The sequence below is a fragment of the Schizosaccharomyces cryophilus genome (genome assembly GCF_000004155.1).
Source record: "Schizosaccharomyces cryophilus OY26 unplaced genomic scaffold supercont4.4, whole genome shotgun sequence".
Taxonomy (NCBI): Eukaryota; Fungi; Ascomycota; class Schizosaccharomycetes; order Schizosaccharomycetales; family Schizosaccharomycetaceae; genus Schizosaccharomyces; species Schizosaccharomyces cryophilus.
This window is the reverse complement of record NW_013185627.1, coordinates 492,447-507,381: the sequence shown is the minus strand read 5'-3', so window position 1 is coordinate 507,381 and position 14,935 is coordinate 492,447. Positions and strand designations below refer to the sequence as shown.

Sequence of the window (14,935 nt, the reverse complement as noted above, 5' to 3'; positions counted from 1 at the left end):
TGTGAACGAAGAAATGATCGATTCATGAACTGGCATATAGACAAATGACTTTCATCTGGTTAAAGCACCTGCTTAAATTGAGAGAGGAAATTATCTCGCAAGAACAGGAAAATTTTTTAAGTTTATTTTTTCCTTTTTTAGGTTTGTTCTTTTTTATGTAACAAGATAATTTGCGACCTATACGAACAGCATTAGCATCTTAGCAATAGTACAGAAAAAGGCAAAAAAAGGGTCATCTTACCATCTGCTGTAACACCATCAAGTTGCTGTACCACCTGCTGAGCATTCGAGAACGTAGTAAATTTTACGCTAGCCCGAACTTTGCCCTGCGTATCAAAAACCTGGCATTGAGAGATTTCACCAAATCTTTGAAGAGTTGCAGAGACGTCTTCTGAAGAGGTTCCTGGAGCCAAGTTTTCAATTGCAACGGTGGTGGGTCCTGCCGTACCACGAATAGAAATTGAGCCATTGGCAAGAACTGAAGAAGGAGGAGATGAAGAGGCCTTTAACGGAGCCTGAACACGATTGAAGAGATTCTTTTGGGATGCTTGAGGACTAGCATTTGTTTCTTGTTTTCCAGCACTGTTCAGTCTTTGAAATAATTCATTATTTTTTAGCTCTTTTGCAACGCGCTTGCTGAAGCTAGTTTTACTTTCAGTTGTTCCAGAGTCCTATGAATTAACGATTAATACGCCAACTTTCGTCTATCCCGAGCTACTTACAGTCTTTTTGTCGTTCTTCTTGCCAACACGTCCGCCGATCGTGTGTCTTCCTAAAGAAAGAGGAGCTTTTGGCCCAGTGTTAATAAACCCTTCTGAGATCATTCATAAAAGACATTACCATCAGAATTCTTTCTACTTTTTCCTCTCTTTGCCATCCCGACCACGTTAATTATTTAAGGACGCGTAGTAGGTATTTAGCAGATGTTACTCTTCTGCAGTAGGTAGCACTTATAGGAAGGGTACTGCATGTGAAACCACCAGACTAGAAAATGAACAATTGATAAACGAGATAGAGGTACTTATTTCTGCTTACCTTGATTACTTTTTTTGCTCCTAAAACATTGGTTTCTACCAAAATCTTGAATGGTTCTTCTCAACTATGTTTGTTGTATTTACTAAGGATGAACGAAACGATGCTGTGAAATATGCTACATTTCATAATTCCAAAAACAGCAATGAAATGCAGTACCCTATTTGAATGTAAACAGAAAATCACTGAACAAGAAGACTGTTGACATTTCCCAATCTCGTAAACGACGACTTGGAAAATTCAATAGAAAAACGAAAAAGGATCATGTTAAGACAAACTTGTGTTGCGGCGAAGCTTAAGCAAGTAGTTGAGTCACTGTACAATCCCAAATTGGCTGATTCTTGGGACAATACCGGATTGTTGTTGCAAGCGCCTTTTTCCAGAACAGGCGCCAAGTCCGTATTGCTGACGATCGATTTGACAGAAAAAGTTGCTGATGAAGCCATTTCTAACAAACTCGTTTCCTCCATTATAACTTATCGTATGTACTAGTTTTCCTCGTAGCTACATTATTTACTTACCATTAAACTCGCCGTATAGACCCTATTATCTTCCGTGGACTCAAAGCTATCACGATGGAAGATTCGCAACAAAGGAGTCTTCTGCGTTTAGCTGCTGAGGGAATCCATGTTTACTCCCCTCATACTTGCGTTGACGCTGCTCATGAAGGCGTCAACGATTGGCTGGCTTGGGGAATTGCTGGTGGAAAAGACCAACTGAAATCTTCAAAACCAATTCAGCAAAATGCTTCCATGTCTGATACTGAAGGATATGGCCGTCTTTGCGAACTTTCCAAGCCCGCCAGCTTGCGTGAAGTCATTGACCGAGCAAAGAAACTAACTGGCCTTGCTTATGGTATGCAGACCTTTTTAGTATGAAAAGATTTTTTCTTTAACCTATTTTTTTTTAGTCCAAGTGGCCGCTCCAAAGGGCCTTGATGCTCCAATTTCCACCGTTTCCGTATGTGCCGGCTCTGGTGGTTCCGTGCTCGCTGGAACAGAAGCCGATTTATACTTTACTGGAGAATTGTCTCATCATCAGGTCCTTGCCCTCATTGCCAAAGGAATCTCTGTTATCTTATGTATGCCCTTTTAGCGTTTAACATTCGACTAACCAAAATAGGCGGCCATTCGAATACTGAGCGTGGTTATCTCAAGGATGTCATGGCTGAAAAGCTTGCCAAAGCTTTTCGAGAATCAGACGCCGACGCAGAAATATTAATTTCTGTTGAAGACCGAGACCCTCTCACTGTAATGTAGGACAGATCTTTTCAAGATACAATGAAAGGACGAAAAAAAATTCTGACGACTTTTTTGACGATTCAACCAGAAGAGCTTTGAATGATAAGCCTTCCATACAAGCTCATTTAACAGTGCCGTCAATGCCTGTTTGTATGTATGTAGCTTTGAAAACATGTAGGAATGACATTGACTTGCATTTAACGGTGATGTAGGGAACAATCATCTCCATATTGTAACTTAGCGCTTTGAGAGTTTACTATCTGTTTTTGTCCGCAGTGCATGCTGCTTTTTTGATTCGAAATAAAAAGTTACGATTACTACAATAAAAGTATTCTCTCCCTCCGGGATTCGAACCCGGGCTGCCAGCGTGACAGGCTGGTGTACTACCCCTATACTAAGGAAGACTTATAGTACCTTACAGTAATAGACGTTTATAAATGAGCTTTTACTAAAAATTAGTAAAAAGATATTGAAATGAACAAAAAAAAATCAAGAGACTATAATCTTGAAGCTTCATTTTTGACAGCACTTGGTAAGATGAGTAATTGTCAGACTGTTACGAAATGTGCCTTCCATAAGCTCAGCCAAGGCTTGTTCAGTGGGCGGCGCTTGTGCAAAATGTGAAATCAGTTGAAGCCGTAGGGTAATTAGAATGCCTGTAGCTTTGTGAAAAAGATTGATGTTTAGATGATCTAAACAGATCTTGTTAGAGCAATAGATGGAATCTGAGGATATTCTAGAGCAGATATTCAGCAAGCCTTTCCATGGTTCTTTATTTTACTTTTTTTAAGAGAAACATTGGGTAATATATACACATTGAAACTTGATTGCCTTGTCCAAAATTTATATTCCTTTTAATATAACATGATTCATTAGATAGGAAAGGACCATTCCGTCATTGAAAGCATTTGTGTTTTAAGCTTCTTTCTTCAGATAATATCGCTTTTTTATTTCATTTTCGGAGACGTATTTTATTTGGCTTAATACACACGTCTATACGATCTCCACATTTCATCCCAGTCGCCTTCAGCAGCTTGCTTCCTTGAAATAGCTTTGGATTATGCAAGCATATCGTACCCATATCTCTCGAGGAGGGTCTTCCTTTAAACCTATCATGGAAAACGAAACGAAATTGCAGCATCCACTCTGGATGCTTGGTATCTTCTTGTTGAAACAATATCTTTTCGGCGATGAAAACTCCCAGCTCGTATAAACTCATATTCATCCTGGACACTGTCAGTATTATTCTGTATGCAACAATTCTAAATAGGAATTCTTTTCATCATCATCATCATAGATTTCATAAAAAGTATTCTATACTTTTCTCTTCCCTTAGCATTTCAGGTTCTAGTGTCGATGTACAGATATCAATGAAAAGCTTCACAACTTTGCTTACCATCCATAAATTTCAATTGATGGTACAACATCGTCTAATACGTCTAAAATGTGATTTCTAGTATGAAATTGATGATAGACTTGAATGAGGAATGGACAAGGACCAACGGCAGGATCACTTTCACTTGAAACCGGCGATTGAGACCGACTCGGAGTAAAACTCATTGGATTGATGAAAATGGACTTTTTAAAAGAAGAAATTGAAAAAAAACGTCGGCAATTAGAAGGTAAAAATGATATTCCAGCAAAAAAAGCGTTTCGACGGGGAGATTGGGAGAAGGAGAGAGAAAGGAAATATTTGGAAGAACAACGGGAAATGGAACTGAAAAAAGAAGAGAAGAAACGGAAATTAGATGAAGAAAAAGAAAGTTACGAAAAAGAAAGACTTCAGTCTATCTCAAAAATCGCGAAAGTAGATGAAGCATTGAGTCCTTCTTCTCCAGTCGTAACAGGTACGGCTGAAAGTCCTAGAGTGAGTGAATCCCAAATTTCTACAAAGTCCACATCTCCTTCTACTAGAGGTGAACACTCAGACCTCCCACATTCAGAAGTCATTCGCAAACTTCGAGAAATGAAGGAGCCGATCAAGCTATTTGGCGAATCGGAAGAAGCACTGGTAAAAAGATTCTTCAAAATTCAAAAAGAAAAACAAGTTGAGCAATTAGAACAAGATCTTTTGAGTAGAGGTGTTGAGCTCATAGAGTATCAACGTGCTAGTATTGAGAAACCACGGATTTCGAAGCAGGTAGTTACATTTCTACGACGTGGAATATACGTGTGGGACAAAATTTTAATATCAAAGCCTATTACTGAGCAGAATAATCCTGAAGGACAGGGCCAATTGAAAATTTTCCGGCAAGCCAAACAAGACCTGGAGACCCTTATACGACTACTTATTGACGGCGCTTTGAATGATGATATATTTTCCAAAATTGCTGAAATATGCTACCGATGCCAGCGTAAAGAATTCGTGAAAGCAAACGACGTCTATCTGCAACTTACAATTGGAAATGCACCATGGCCCATAGGTGTTACGATGGTAGGCATTCATGAGCGTAGTGCTCACCAAAGGCTGAAAAGAGATCCTAATACAAATATCTTAAAGGATGAGAAGAAACGAAAGGTAAGTGATTACGTTAATACAATGGATGAAATATTCCTATGTTTCATAAGGAAGAACTACTAGATTAACCACCACAGTGTTTACAAGCTTTGAAGCGATTTATAACTTTTTCAGAACGGGAAGATCCCGATTGGTTTTCAGAAAAGGATTCCAGCTGAAGCGTTAACGTATATGGATGTAAAATTCAAGAAAGAGATATTTGTTGGAACAAACTTTATCTTCGTTGTTTTAATAATTTGAATATTTCAGCAGATATTGCACGAATATGGCTGGGATGCTTGAACTGGGAAAGAAACTAGAAAACCAAAAATAAGCAACCACCTCTTGTTTTATTATTAAAAAACGTGGTGAAAAGAATATAGAAGGTACATTTCTCATAATTGGCTGAAAAATAATTGTCCATAGTCTAAATTTATTGTAAATGAAACATGCTCATTTGCTTCATATTAATACCAAATTTGGCACAAGCGAACGTTGTAGCTTTAAAAGACAAAACATCATGCATAGCGAATTTTTCATTCCAAGTCCAGGTCATATTCTTGTTCTATTCTGGCAGTGTTTGGCCTCGAAGGGCTAGGATTTTGCTTTGGAGCAGGAGGCATACCCATACCAGCAAGGGCGTTCAAAGGATTCATGCCGTTTGCCATTTCTGGTTGACCTTGCATCTCCTGCATCATATCTTGGAACATATTTTCGGAGACACCACCTCCAGAAAGTGCTGGAGAATGCAAAGGTACAATGGTATTTCCAGCTACACCTTTGGGGTAAGTAGGTGGACGTTCAGGAAGCCTAGCAGGAACATTTTGTATGGGTAGGGAAAGCGGATCTTCTGGTTTAGTGGGACGATGTTGCAAGACTTTAGCAATTTGTTTGAACAAATAATGTTCTATTGAGAGCATGGAATTAGTGACAGATATTCAAAAACAAAAGCTTTATAACGTACTTGATATCTTTTCAGGCAAAATTAATTCTACACGGCCTGGATTAGCCCAATCGGCTGGGTGAGTTTTGAGAGGTTCAAGTTTACATTTATAGCCCAAATCACGAACGACGTCTGCAATGTTCTTCGCTAATGGATTTTCAATAGCTTCTTTTTTTGAAACTCGTCGAAATTCCTTCGAACGCTTTTTGTCAAAATAGATTGGGTACACAAGCACCATTGTGTGAGTGTATGGAGAAGGTGAAATGCATGAAGTCGAAATTTACAAGAATGAGAAGTTCCTTCCACTAAAGATCTTTTTTCTATTGTTTCAAATTATAATATACATTTAGCTGTAAAAAACTTGGCATACGAAACGGAGTTTATAAACCCCATTTAATTTACAAAGTACGACTCAAAAAATGGACAAAGGACTTTGCAAAAGATTGATCTTTTCACACAATATTTTAAGAATACACTATTGTAGAACATGGATACAGGATTCAAGTTGAGAAGGATCGTTAAAGAATTGAGAAAGTAATTCTACCAACATGTGCACATTCCAAATTCCAGATATTATTATTGAAATCTAGTTTTCATTCATAAAGATGAAACTCATCATAAAAAATAATACAAAAAAAAAGACCCCTGCACAAGAGAAACAGGTTAGAAAATGTTTACAAGCACTTGCATCGCATCTTTTCTATTTTTGCCTTTCTGAAGAATATTATGTACGGAAAAAACGCCCTTTTTTTCTAAATAGGGATAGATCCAAGCCTCAAACGATGCAACTATATCGGTAAAAGTTTTTTTTTTCTTGCTATTAACAAATATATCTTGCATTTCGCTTTTCGCTAAGAAAGAAACAGAAGATAAAGCCAAACGATAGATTTGTTAAGAACACGCATTTAAGGGAAATTGTTTAAACTTATTGTCTCTTGTTGTTCACCAAATCTATAGAGTTAGTCAAAGAACAAAACATGGTAATTTCAGGTCTTCCCCTCTCCACGTACCCCTACGACATGCATCTGCTAGTAAAATTGTGTCTACATAAGCACTAGACATGTGCACATAGCGAACAACACTTCCTCTAATAAATAAATCCTTGACTGCAGCCTATAAAACTCCATTAGCAAATGCTAAAAGACGAAGACTTGAGGAATGACGACGCTCGTTCGAAGAAACCAATCAGGTACATTGAACTCTTTTACGATGATACTTTTTAGATCCATACTCTTGTACGGCATTCATCATTCCAAATATTCGATCCAAAACCTACCATGTGAGGATATTTCTCAGATTCCACGACAGAAATATTTTCTAGTTTAACATTCAAGAATTGGTCTACGGACTTCAAGATTCCCCGAATACTCATATCATTCTGCAAACAGTTAGTCTCACCATCAAAACTTGCAAACCCACACCTTGAGCTCGACAGTAACCTCCGTATCAATTAAAGTCTTAAAAAAGGAATAAAATAACATTATAGAGGAGTTTTAAATTCGAATTTATGAAGCTTTTTGGAAAAACGAAGAAACGCGATGTATGCTAAATCCCAGTGTCTTAGAGAAGTAACAGCCAAAGCTGTGACTTGAATTCGCAATGAGCAATGCTAAACCAATTCAGGAATAAATGTTGGCTTTATTAAAACATATCAATTAAACGTAATTTTTTATGATAATCTTTCTTTTAATACCTTTCATCAATATGGTTATGGCAAAGTATGCAGATGTCGCCAATTTAAAACTATCTCAAATTGATCCAAAACTAGCTGAATATGTAACAATAGGTGTGGAAATGGATCCAGAATTGACGCTAGAACAAGCTTCCTATGGTGTAGGTGCCAGCTGTATCTACCCTGTCGGTGACACCTTATACCACATAGATGGTACCGGGAAGATCTGGGGTACGAAACAAGGTGTGACGAACTTTTCAAACTGTAGCGGTAACCCTGTGGATGTCTGTAGAGGATGGGATGTGGAAAGTGCCATTAAAGAAGCTGCTGCCAGTGATCTAGACTTGAAAGATATGGAAGAATTTAATCAGTTTAAGATAAAGCATCTCCATGATGCTGTAGAAGCTTATAATTCAGAGACTTCTAATTAATTGCAAGCCCGTGCTCCTAATAATCCAATAGATATCTGTCACAAATAATCCTGTAAATTGTTGTACTTACAACTTCCACTGGATAAACATTCTCATAATGTGTGAGATTTCTACTATGACAAAATTAATCTTTTGGTTTTGTGTTCCAGGGGGCTGAAGTTCAGGGAAGCCACTTTTTTCTCGTCAGATTTCATAGTGAAATGGGATGTAAACAAAAGATCTAAGGGCGTTATGACGGACGTTTGTGAACAGCGAGTATTTTGTGGTTAATTTTCTTCTTAAGGTTGATTAGTTTTGTAACTTGTTTGTACAAAGTAAAGTCTGAAATCTGCTATTTCTCGTAATTTAATAACTGAAAGCGTCGTTGACAAAGCACAAACAAATCCCTGTATTCTGATTGAAACTCTAAGCCTGAGAACCATAAATCAAATGCGATTTTTTCCTTTGGTTGGACCAATGTCAGCTTTGTCTTTTCAAGAAAGGGAGTGCTTGGGTTTCATCTTTACAGCGATTTTTGTGAGAAAGGTTCTTCAGTATGAATTCTGATCATACTTTGGAAGAATATGTTGCTTTCGTTTATTTTTAAGCATCTGAAAGAGGAATGGTAGCAATTGGTTCATGAATTTTATATTTTTCTTTCTAGTAGAAAAATGTCCATGTAGCAATCCTCCTTAAACAAGTAAAAAAGCTCTCGCATCCTAAAGCTAACTGAGCTTTCGAATTCGCTTTGCATGGTATGGTAAATCCTAGAGTCGAAAAGTGACTCATCTAGTCAGATCTCGTTTACTTCGTTGAAGAGCAATCCTTTCATAGAGCAAAGATAAAGATCTTTTTATAACAAATTCGATTTTTATTCTTTTCCAGCCATTGACCCTTCTCTTCCTGTGAAGGTACTTTACAGTCGCTGGATGCGACATGGAATGATCCATTTCACAGACATTGTATACCATTCTGTTCTTAATTAGTTCCAATATTTTTCACATTTTGTTGATTCTCGCTTAAAATCGTCTCCTTCGTATTGAAAACTGAATTGTACCTCTCAAGTGAAAACAAAAACGCTAAAGCTACAGTTCAATTCATTTTGAGTCGATTTCAACTGTTTTTCTTCAATTAGATTTGTTTTATAAATAAAAAACTTTTTTTACATATCGAGGACGGATTGGTCTTGATCTATTCATCCTCAACCAAGACTTTTCTATTACCATACACTCCTTGGATCGTGGGTATGCGGAAAAGTCAAAATATCAAAGGTAATTCCAATTCTGAGGATACAGAAACAGAACTTCAAGACGATTCTAGTTTTTTTTCAGTAGAAGAATTGAACAGAAGGTTGAATTCACCGTATGCGCTAGGTTCTAGTGACCCCAAAACAACTCCTTCTTTACCTGATCCCAGTAGTCAGAATGAACTTAAAATTTCTTCTAATTCTAATTCTACAAAAAACAATCTTTTGCCAAAAGCTACTGGGACTTCAAGTCCGTCAAGCAGAGCGACTTCCCCAAACAATATCAAACGTGTTTCAGATTTCAGTTTTGGTGAAATTATAGGAGAGGGCTCATACAGCACAGTATTGTCGGCCACAGAAAATAATACAAAGAGAGAGTACGCCATTAAGGTGTTGGACAAACGACATATCATAAAAGAAAAGAAAGTAAAATATGTCAACATAGAGAAAGAAGCCTTGTACCTTATTTCAAAGCACCCTGGGTTTATTCGACTGTATTACACCTTTCAAGATACTCAGAATCTGTATTTTGTATTTAGTTTGGCGAGAAATGGTGAACTTTTGGATTATATTAATAAGGTATGTTCAGTGTACAGAGAGATATATGTCTCTTTCTGAAGAATTTTCTAACAGTGAACTAGCTTGGCAGATTTAATGAAGCTTGTGTTCAATACTATGGTGCGTTGCTCCTGGACTCTATCGATTTTATGCACAAGCAAGGAGTTATTCATCGCGACTTAAAACCCGAAAACATTCTTTTGGATGACAACATGAAAACAAAGATTATTGATTTTGGTTCAGCAAAAATACAAAAGACTGTTGGAAAGGATGAATCACTACCAGACGACCTTCCAATCAACAACAATCATTCTAGATCGTTTGTTGGAACGGCTCGATACGTTTCTCCTGAAGTATTGAACGACAAGAATGCAAGCACTGCTTCAGATGTATGGGCATTTGGCTGCATTCTGTTTCAAATGCTTACAGGAAAACCCCCGTTTATTGCGGGAAACGAATATCTAGTCTTTCAAAAAATTCTACATCTTAGTTACGAAGTCCCTGTCGATATCTCTGAGACGGCTTCTGATTTAATTAAGAAAATTTTAATCCTAGATCCGAGTGAACGGTTAACAACAAAAGAAATCCGTAATCATCCGTTCTTTTCTGCAGTTAGATTCGATAAAACTTTATGGGAAATCCCCCCTCCTCGTCTCAAACCTGCTGGACACACAAGCACTCTCAGCTTGTCCGTCCCTAGCTTTGTTCCCAAATCAACTGGCGACCCAAATGACCAAACTCGTCCCTCTACTCTATCTGTTTCTTCCGCTTATCCTACCCCCAATACACCTATAAATACCGCATTTACCTTATCCAGTCCTCCTGAATTAGAAGAAATGAATAAGCGCTGGCATAGCGTACTTCTGGAAGATGAGAAAATCTCCAAAATTACCATTTTAAACGTTTCAAGTATGCCAGGGAGTGGATCTCATGAAGCTGTACGGTTCTTTTCCTCCTTATTCCGGAAGAAAAGACCTCGCACGTTTATTTTAACGACATTCGGAAGATGTCTCCTGGTTGCGATGGATAACGGAGGCAAAGCTACGATAAAAGAAGAGCTTCCTATTAAAAGCGTTGGATTAAGAGTCCGCAGTGTTAAGAACTCCAATCACACGTGGATTATGGAAACACCTACGAAGTCATGGTCATTCGAGGATCCTCGTGAAGCGGCTTCGACATGGATAGATTTAATTAACAAAGCAACTTCAGTCACTACTTCTTTTGAAAATCATTCTGTTACTAGTTTTTCAAGGAGCATTGCGAGAAGTGTTTCTTAGACTGTTTTTTTGCTTTGTTTCTTTTTCTTACGATTCCTCTAAACCTTCGTGATAAAGTCGTCTTTTCTACCTGTTTTGTTGATATCTTCTACTTTATGTTGTCATTCTTTTGTAGCATTGTTGTTTTTCTTTTACCTTTTTATTGTTACGTAGACGTTCATATTTTATAATCTGGATCCATTAAAATATTTTATAGTCACTCTTTTGAAGTTTTCCAGGATGAAGTTCTGTTTAAGATTACTTCTGCTGAATTTTTGAATAATAATGTTTGCTTGTGAATATTTTTTGTGTTGTTATCATTCATGGTGCTTACGTTAGTCAATACTGAAATTGCAAGAAATTAGTTTAACTAAAAATAATTCTTTAATTCAAACCATCTCTGAATCTAACAATCTAACACACTAACATTTTCCAGTTATTTTCCTTGCTTTATTTCTGAAGGTAAAGCTTTGCAATCCGTTCAAAATTTTCTTTGTTAATCGCAAACATCTTCAGATAATCCAGTTCCATATCATGAACATCTTTGCCAACAAGGAGAACGCTGTGAAGAGGAGGTCCAATGTCATATTCAGCAATTTCACTTAAAGTACCAGAAGCAATTACTTGATCATCTGAACCAAGTCTACCGATAGCAACAGCCAAAGATTCAGGTAAACAGACTATGTTTTATTTGTTAATATCGTAAGCATTGGATTAGAAGTATACATACTATTTTCTTTACGGTCCTCCTCAACTTCTATCATTTGTTGTGCAGCCAAACTAGCTGACATATAGCGTGGAGGCTCATAAATTTTACGATCCCGGGCAAGGTTTTCCCAGCTTTGTTCCTTCACTTTGATATCTAAGCAATAGTTAGAATATGCAACCATAAAGTTTAACGTACCAAGAAGTACCAAGGTGTGCAGACCTAAGCTAACGTTTTCTTTGATGCGGTCGTAGAAGCTTTGAGGACGATAGCTTCCTTCAAAGAACACAAGACTAACGGCTTGTCCGAATTTATATAGTTGCAAGCCGCTGGCACCAATACCGTTCATAATGGATGCATTATGAATCATTCGCACAGGAATATTAAGTTCGCGAGCGCGCAACACCAAGTCAGCATGGGTGGTAGCACTAATTCATCAGTTAGTTCTAAACCCCTTGTCAATCATTCCGCAAAAGATATAACGATTCCCTGAAGAAGCAGTTATGGATTGAAAGAGATATCCTGTCGAGGCGATTGGGAGAGCATTTAACAATTCATAGCTCAAATCTCTTTTCAACATCCATAATCGTAAATGATCTTTAAGGAAAGTTAAGGGAAATATAAGAAGATAATTAAAAGTACTTACCCCATGGGATCGCCCACAACTAGCATAGCGACATCGCAAGTATCAGCATCTTTCAGAATTTCGTCGCTGTTGCTTTCTACCATTTCACGATCAGCAAGAGTGATTTCTTTCCCGTAAAGAGACTCGAGACGCTCTTTATTAACTAGCAAAATAGATGTATATGCCTCTAGGTAGATGCGCTGACATTTTTTTACAGTTTGTAATCCTCGCAGAGTAATGTCATTTTCATCATACAATCCCAATCCGATTAAGTAAAACATTGTTAAAATGGTAGCGGATTTAACTCGCTTCACCGAAAATTCTAAAGGCCCAAGTTAGGAAGAGTGAATGGCTCTTGGTAGGAAAATCCAGATTTACAAATAAGCAATATTCCCGGTAAAAAAGAATAGAAAGAGCACTGGGGAGTAAAAGAGATATCTGTTATTTCAGTATTTCAGGGAATTTTTTTCATGGAACGAATTTTCTCTTCATAAGCAGAGCGTGTCTTGGCCAAGAATTCTTGGCGCTCGACAAATCCATCTTTGTTGGCCAGACGAAGCTCATCCTGAATGTCCTGCTCCTTGACATAATCCGACCAATTTTGCTGAGCCTGCTCCAAAGTATTTGGTTTTGACTTTTTCGCAGCTTGCTTGGCCTGAACCTTGGCCAGAGGTGATTCACGTCGCTTTCTCGCCAATGGTTTCTTTACGGGAGGCTTTTCATGCTCCTTAGAAGACACTTGTTTCAACTGCTCCGTTGAAGAGCCTTCCTCGTTTGCCTTTGTGGCAGATTCCGCAGGCGCTGAAACAGCCTCAGACGGCTTCTCTACAGTTTTCTCCTCATGAACATCTTTCTTCTTTTCTTTTAAATTCTCTTTTTCTTTGGAAGATTCATGTTCTTCTGGGTTGGGATCTTCTAAAGTCTTGCTTTGCTCTGCTTCTCCTTCTTTCTCTTCTTCCACCTTCTCTTCGCCGCTGTCTGCGTCTGAAAACGACGATTCTGAACTTGAAGCATCCTGTGGAATAAATTCCGTATCTTCTTCTTCTAGTTCTGTATCGATTTGAATCAATTTCTCGGTCATCGTACTTGAATGGAGCAGGAAAACGAACGCTTGTCCCTCAACACTTTGGCTCGTATTTTGACCCTATATTTCAATTCTGAAAAGGGTACAAAAATTACGCCGAGTGCTTTGGAGCTTATTACACAATACATTCGAATTTATACCAAAGAAGCTGTTTGGTAAGATACTGATTTCGCTTTTCATTAGGGGTGGCACTTCTAACAAGAAAACTAGCCGGGCGTATGAGGAAAAGAAACGCTCTTCAATCACTCTAAATGATCAGGATGATATAATCCTTGAACTGGAGGACTTGGAAAATGGGATTGCGGCTCAACTAGCTTTGGACTTTAGTTGAATGAATATGAAGCAGGGAAAGCATCTCTACCTTTTGTAAATAATAGGAAATTCTTTCATATGATATTCTGGCTTATTTGGTTTTCAAGAATGGTACTGTGCTCGTTGCTGTCCTTGATTTTAGTATGTTGATACTAATATAAATACATATACGAGATCCATCATATAATGACAAGATGTCAAGAGAGGATGTCTTTTTTTTATCCATAATCTACTTCGCTCTCTTGGATTCTTCTCTCTTAGGAATGTTTGGTCAAAGGGTTTTGAATTTAGTCATTTTTCAATTAAAGACAGCATTTGGGGTTTTTACATTTACTGACTTTTGTATATTCTTTATGGAATTTTCTATTTATTTCGTTCTAATTCCTGGTCGCAAATCGATCTCAAATGAAAGTCACTGGGAGTTAGGAATGACAACACTATTTTATGACTAGAATCTGACAGAAAAAAATGTTTTAGAGTTGTATATTACCCTATAAATGCTGCTGATTAATTGAAATTGTAGACAGATGCCAAAATGGTTTTTGGATGAGTTGCGTTTTGTTACAACTAATCCTTTTGCTTTCATACATATTGATATAGAATTCATATCAAATGATGATATGGACATTTTTTTGTGATGATAATGACCTGTTTTCAGTTTTTGTGACGGAATATAATCACTACCTGGAAAGTCTCTGCTTTCATGACCCAAAAAAGAAAAGGAGTTCTTAAATGTCGACTGTCAGCGAACCACTTTTTGAGATTCATATTCGTCAAACTATGACATTGTCGTTGTTTTCTCTTTTAGAAAATGCATCAAGTTGAATCAATAAAAATTTAATGAATGAGGCACGAGTCAAGTTCAGTTGGCATAACCGTATTTCCCATTTGATCCTAGTACACGTAAATATTATAAGAGCTTATGGGCAAATGGATGCTAAAAATGAATTCTTGTACTTTTATGTCCTGGCTCATAGGAATATCTTATGAATCAGAAAGAAGCGTTCTAATTCTTGAAAAGGCTTCTTGTTTATATGAGGCTAGTAGTATTCTATTATGGTCAAGTTTTGAATAGCAGAACGAAAGCATCTTCAATTGAAGCATAATTCAGTTGGGATAGCATTTCAAAACAATAAAGTGTTTACGTTACTTTATAAAGATATATGACGAAGAACAAGCAGAAAGGTAAAGCGACAATCAAATTCCCTTCATGCATTTCTAAAGTTGATGAATCATTATTGTTTTTTTCTGAAAGTTTATTGCTATATATAGCGTAGCTGAAACCTTTAGAAAAAATATATAAAAAGAAACAAATCTATTACCCATTTAGAAGACAGTGATTCTTTGAGAGTC

The 14,935-nt window shown here is 37.3% G+C and overlaps 11 protein-coding genes and 1 non-coding gene across 12 annotated transcripts; 5 read left to right on the top strand and 7 right to left on the bottom strand.

Annotated features, from left to right (window-relative positions):
• Positions 1 to 22: 22 nt before the first annotated feature.
• Positions 23 to 934, bottom strand: SPOG_02443 (RNA-binding protein; the record flags this gene model as incomplete). The annotated part of the gene is made up of 4 exons (XM_013168384.1): positions 841 to 934; positions 723 to 787; positions 242 to 671; positions 23 to 177 (listed from the first exon to the last, which is right to left on the bottom strand). The coding sequence occupies exons 1-4, from the start codon at positions 875 to 877 to the stop codon at positions 23 to 25; spliced, it is 687 nt and encodes a 228-aa protein (XP_013023838.1). The 5' UTR covers positions 878 to 934.
• A 267-nt stretch (positions 935 to 1,201) lies between these two features.
• Positions 1,202 to 2,704, top strand: SPOG_02442 (NGG1 interacting factor 3 family protein). The gene is made up of 4 exons (XM_013168383.1): positions 1,202 to 1,513; positions 1,573 to 1,887; positions 1,943 to 2,113; positions 2,155 to 2,704. Exons 1-4 carry the CDS (start codon positions 1,297 to 1,299, stop codon positions 2,289 to 2,291), a joined length of 840 nt encoding a protein of 279 aa, XP_013023837.1. The 5' UTR covers positions 1,202 to 1,296; the 3' UTR covers positions 2,292 to 2,704.
• Positions 2,607 to 2,677, bottom strand: SPOG_16274. Its single transcript has one exon. It is a non-coding gene; the product is annotated as a tRNA-Asp (tRNA).
• SPOG_02441 (histone deacetylase complex subunit) lies at positions 2,700 to 3,959 on the bottom strand. The gene is made up of 2 exons (XM_013168382.1): positions 3,670 to 3,959; positions 2,700 to 3,499 (listed from the first exon to the last, which is right to left on the bottom strand). Exons 1-2 carry the CDS (start codon positions 3,831 to 3,833, stop codon positions 3,226 to 3,228), a joined length of 438 nt encoding a protein of 145 aa, XP_013023836.1. The 5' UTR covers positions 3,834 to 3,959; the 3' UTR covers positions 2,700 to 3,225.
• Positions 3,638 to 5,290, top strand: SPOG_02440 (U5 snRNP-associated protein Prp18). The gene is made up of 2 exons (XM_013168381.1): positions 3,638 to 4,791; positions 4,869 to 5,290. Exons 1-2 carry the CDS (start codon positions 3,841 to 3,843, stop codon positions 4,947 to 4,949), a joined length of 1,032 nt encoding a protein of 343 aa, XP_013023835.1. The 5' UTR covers positions 3,638 to 3,840; the 3' UTR covers positions 4,950 to 5,290.
• Positions 4,796 to 5,989, bottom strand: SPOG_02439 (signal recognition particle subunit Sec65). The gene is made up of 2 exons (XM_013168380.1): positions 5,735 to 5,989; positions 4,796 to 5,677 (listed from the first exon to the last, which is right to left on the bottom strand). Exons 1-2 carry the CDS (start codon positions 5,949 to 5,951, stop codon positions 5,307 to 5,309), a joined length of 588 nt encoding a protein of 195 aa, XP_013023834.1. The 5' UTR covers positions 5,952 to 5,989; the 3' UTR covers positions 4,796 to 5,306.
• Positions 5,978 to 8,322, top strand: SPOG_02437 (uncharacterized protein). Its single transcript, XM_013168378.1, has one exon. It carries the CDS (start codon positions 7,385 to 7,387, stop codon positions 7,814 to 7,816), a length of 432 nt encoding a protein of 143 aa, XP_013023832.1. The 5' UTR covers positions 5,978 to 7,384; the 3' UTR covers positions 7,817 to 8,322.
• SPOG_02438 (U6 snRNP-associated protein core protein) lies at positions 6,213 to 9,157 on the bottom strand. The gene is made up of 4 exons (XM_013168379.1): positions 7,135 to 9,157; positions 6,990 to 7,091; positions 6,724 to 6,826; positions 6,213 to 6,664 (listed from the first exon to the last, which is right to left on the bottom strand). Exons 1-4 carry the CDS (start codon positions 7,192 to 7,194, stop codon positions 6,639 to 6,641), a joined length of 291 nt encoding a protein of 96 aa, XP_013023833.1. The 5' UTR covers positions 7,195 to 9,157; the 3' UTR covers positions 6,213 to 6,638.
• On the top strand, positions 8,991 to 11,192 carry SPOG_02436 (AGC/PDK1 protein kinase Ksg1). Its single transcript, XM_013168377.1, has 2 exons — positions 8,991 to 9,620; positions 9,683 to 11,192. Exons 1-2 carry the CDS (start codon positions 9,042 to 9,044, stop codon positions 10,874 to 10,876), a joined length of 1,773 nt encoding a protein of 590 aa, XP_013023831.1. The 5' UTR covers positions 8,991 to 9,041; the 3' UTR covers positions 10,877 to 11,192.
• A 113-nt stretch (positions 11,193 to 11,305) lies between these two features.
• SPOG_02435 (diphthine synthase Dph5) lies at positions 11,306 to 12,467 on the bottom strand (the record flags this gene model as incomplete). Its single annotated transcript, XM_013168376.1, has 4 exons — positions 11,306 to 11,535; positions 11,586 to 11,717; positions 11,760 to 11,989; positions 12,208 to 12,467. The coding sequence occupies 4 exons, from the start codon at positions 12,465 to 12,467 to the stop codon at positions 11,306 to 11,308; spliced, it is 852 nt and encodes a 283-aa protein (XP_013023830.1).
• A 173-nt stretch (positions 12,468 to 12,640) lies between these two features.
• SPOG_02434 (Swr1 complex subunit Swc5) lies at positions 12,641 to 13,267 on the bottom strand (the record flags this gene model as incomplete). Its single annotated transcript, XM_013168375.1, has 1 exon — positions 12,641 to 13,267. One exon carries the CDS (start codon positions 13,265 to 13,267, stop codon positions 12,641 to 12,643), a length of 627 nt encoding a protein of 208 aa, XP_013023829.1.
• SPOG_02433 (CENP-X protein) lies at positions 13,064 to 14,663 on the top strand. Its single transcript, XM_013168374.1, has 2 exons — positions 13,064 to 13,425; positions 13,481 to 14,663. Exons 1-2 carry the CDS (start codon positions 13,277 to 13,279, stop codon positions 13,599 to 13,601), a joined length of 270 nt encoding a protein of 89 aa, XP_013023828.1. The 5' UTR covers positions 13,064 to 13,276; the 3' UTR covers positions 13,602 to 14,663.
• The last annotated feature ends 272 nt before the right edge of the window (positions 14,664 to 14,935 follow it).

What these genes read in the sequence shown, in the direction of transcription:
- SPOG_02442 (XM_013168383.1), top strand. Translation starts at nt 1,297, where the DNA reads ATGTTAAGACAAACTTGTGTTGCGGCGAAGCTTAAGCAAGTAGTTGAG. An exon ending in ACTAACTGGCCTTGCTTATG is followed by an intron (nt 1,888 to 1,942) that starts GTATGCAGACCT and finishes ATTTTTTTTTAG; the next exon opens with TCCAAGTGGCCGCTCCAAAG. An exon ending in AGGAATCTCTGTTATCTTAT is followed by an intron (nt 2,114 to 2,154) that starts GTATGCCCTTTT and finishes TAACCAAAATAG; the next exon opens with GCGGCCATTCGAATACTGAG.
- SPOG_02441 (XM_013168382.1), bottom strand. Translation starts at nt 3,833, where the DNA reads ATGAGTTTTACTCCGAGTCGGTCTCAATCGCCGGTTTCAAGTGAAAGT. An exon ending in TCAATTGAAATTTATGGATG is followed by an intron (nt 3,500 to 3,669) that starts GTAAGCAAAGTT and finishes GACAGTGTCCAG; the next exon opens with GATGAATATGAGTTTATACG.
- SPOG_02440 (XM_013168381.1), top strand. Translation starts at nt 3,841, where the DNA reads ATGAAAATGGACTTTTTAAAAGAAGAAATTGAAAAAAAACGTCGGCAA. An exon ending in AGGATGAGAAGAAACGAAAG is followed by an intron (nt 4,792 to 4,868) that starts GTAAGTGATTAC and finishes TAACCACCACAG; the next exon opens with TGTTTACAAGCTTTGAAGCG.
- SPOG_02439 (XM_013168380.1), bottom strand. Translation starts at nt 5,951, where the DNA reads ATGGTGCTTGTGTACCCAATCTATTTTGACAAAAAGCGTTCGAAGGAA. An exon ending in TTTGCCTGAAAAGATATCAA is followed by an intron (nt 5,678 to 5,734) that starts GTACGTTATAAA and finishes TGCTCTCAATAG; the next exon opens with AACATTATTTGTTCAAACAA.
- SPOG_02438 (XM_013168379.1), bottom strand. Translation starts at nt 7,194, where the DNA reads ATGTTATTTTATTCCTTTTTTAAGACTTTAATTGATACGGAGGTTACT. An exon ending in AGGTTACTGTCGAGCTCAAG is followed by an intron (nt 7,092 to 7,134) that starts GTGTGGGTTTGC and finishes AACTGTTTGCAG; the next exon opens with AATGATATGAGTATTCGGGG. An exon ending in CTGAGAAATATCCTCACATG is followed by an intron (nt 6,827 to 6,989) that starts GTAGGTTTTGGA and finishes GGAGTTTTATAG; the next exon opens with GCTGCAGTCAAGGATTTATT.
- SPOG_02437 (XM_013168378.1), top strand. Translation starts at nt 7,385, where the DNA reads ATGATAATCTTTCTTTTAATACCTTTCATCAATATGGTTATGGCAAAG.
- SPOG_02436 (XM_013168377.1), top strand. Translation starts at nt 9,042, where the DNA reads ATGCGGAAAAGTCAAAATATCAAAGGTAATTCCAATTCTGAGGATACA. An exon ending in TTTTGGATTATATTAATAAG is followed by an intron (nt 9,621 to 9,682) that starts GTATGTTCAGTG and finishes ACAGTGAACTAG; the next exon opens with CTTGGCAGATTTAATGAAGC.
- SPOG_02433 (XM_013168374.1), top strand. Translation starts at nt 13,277, where the DNA reads ATGGAGCAGGAAAACGAACGCTTGTCCCTCAACACTTTGGCTCGTATT. An exon ending in TATACCAAAGAAGCTGTTTG is followed by an intron (nt 13,426 to 13,480) that starts GTAAGATACTGA and finishes CAAGAAAACTAG; the next exon opens with CCGGGCGTATGAGGAAAAGA.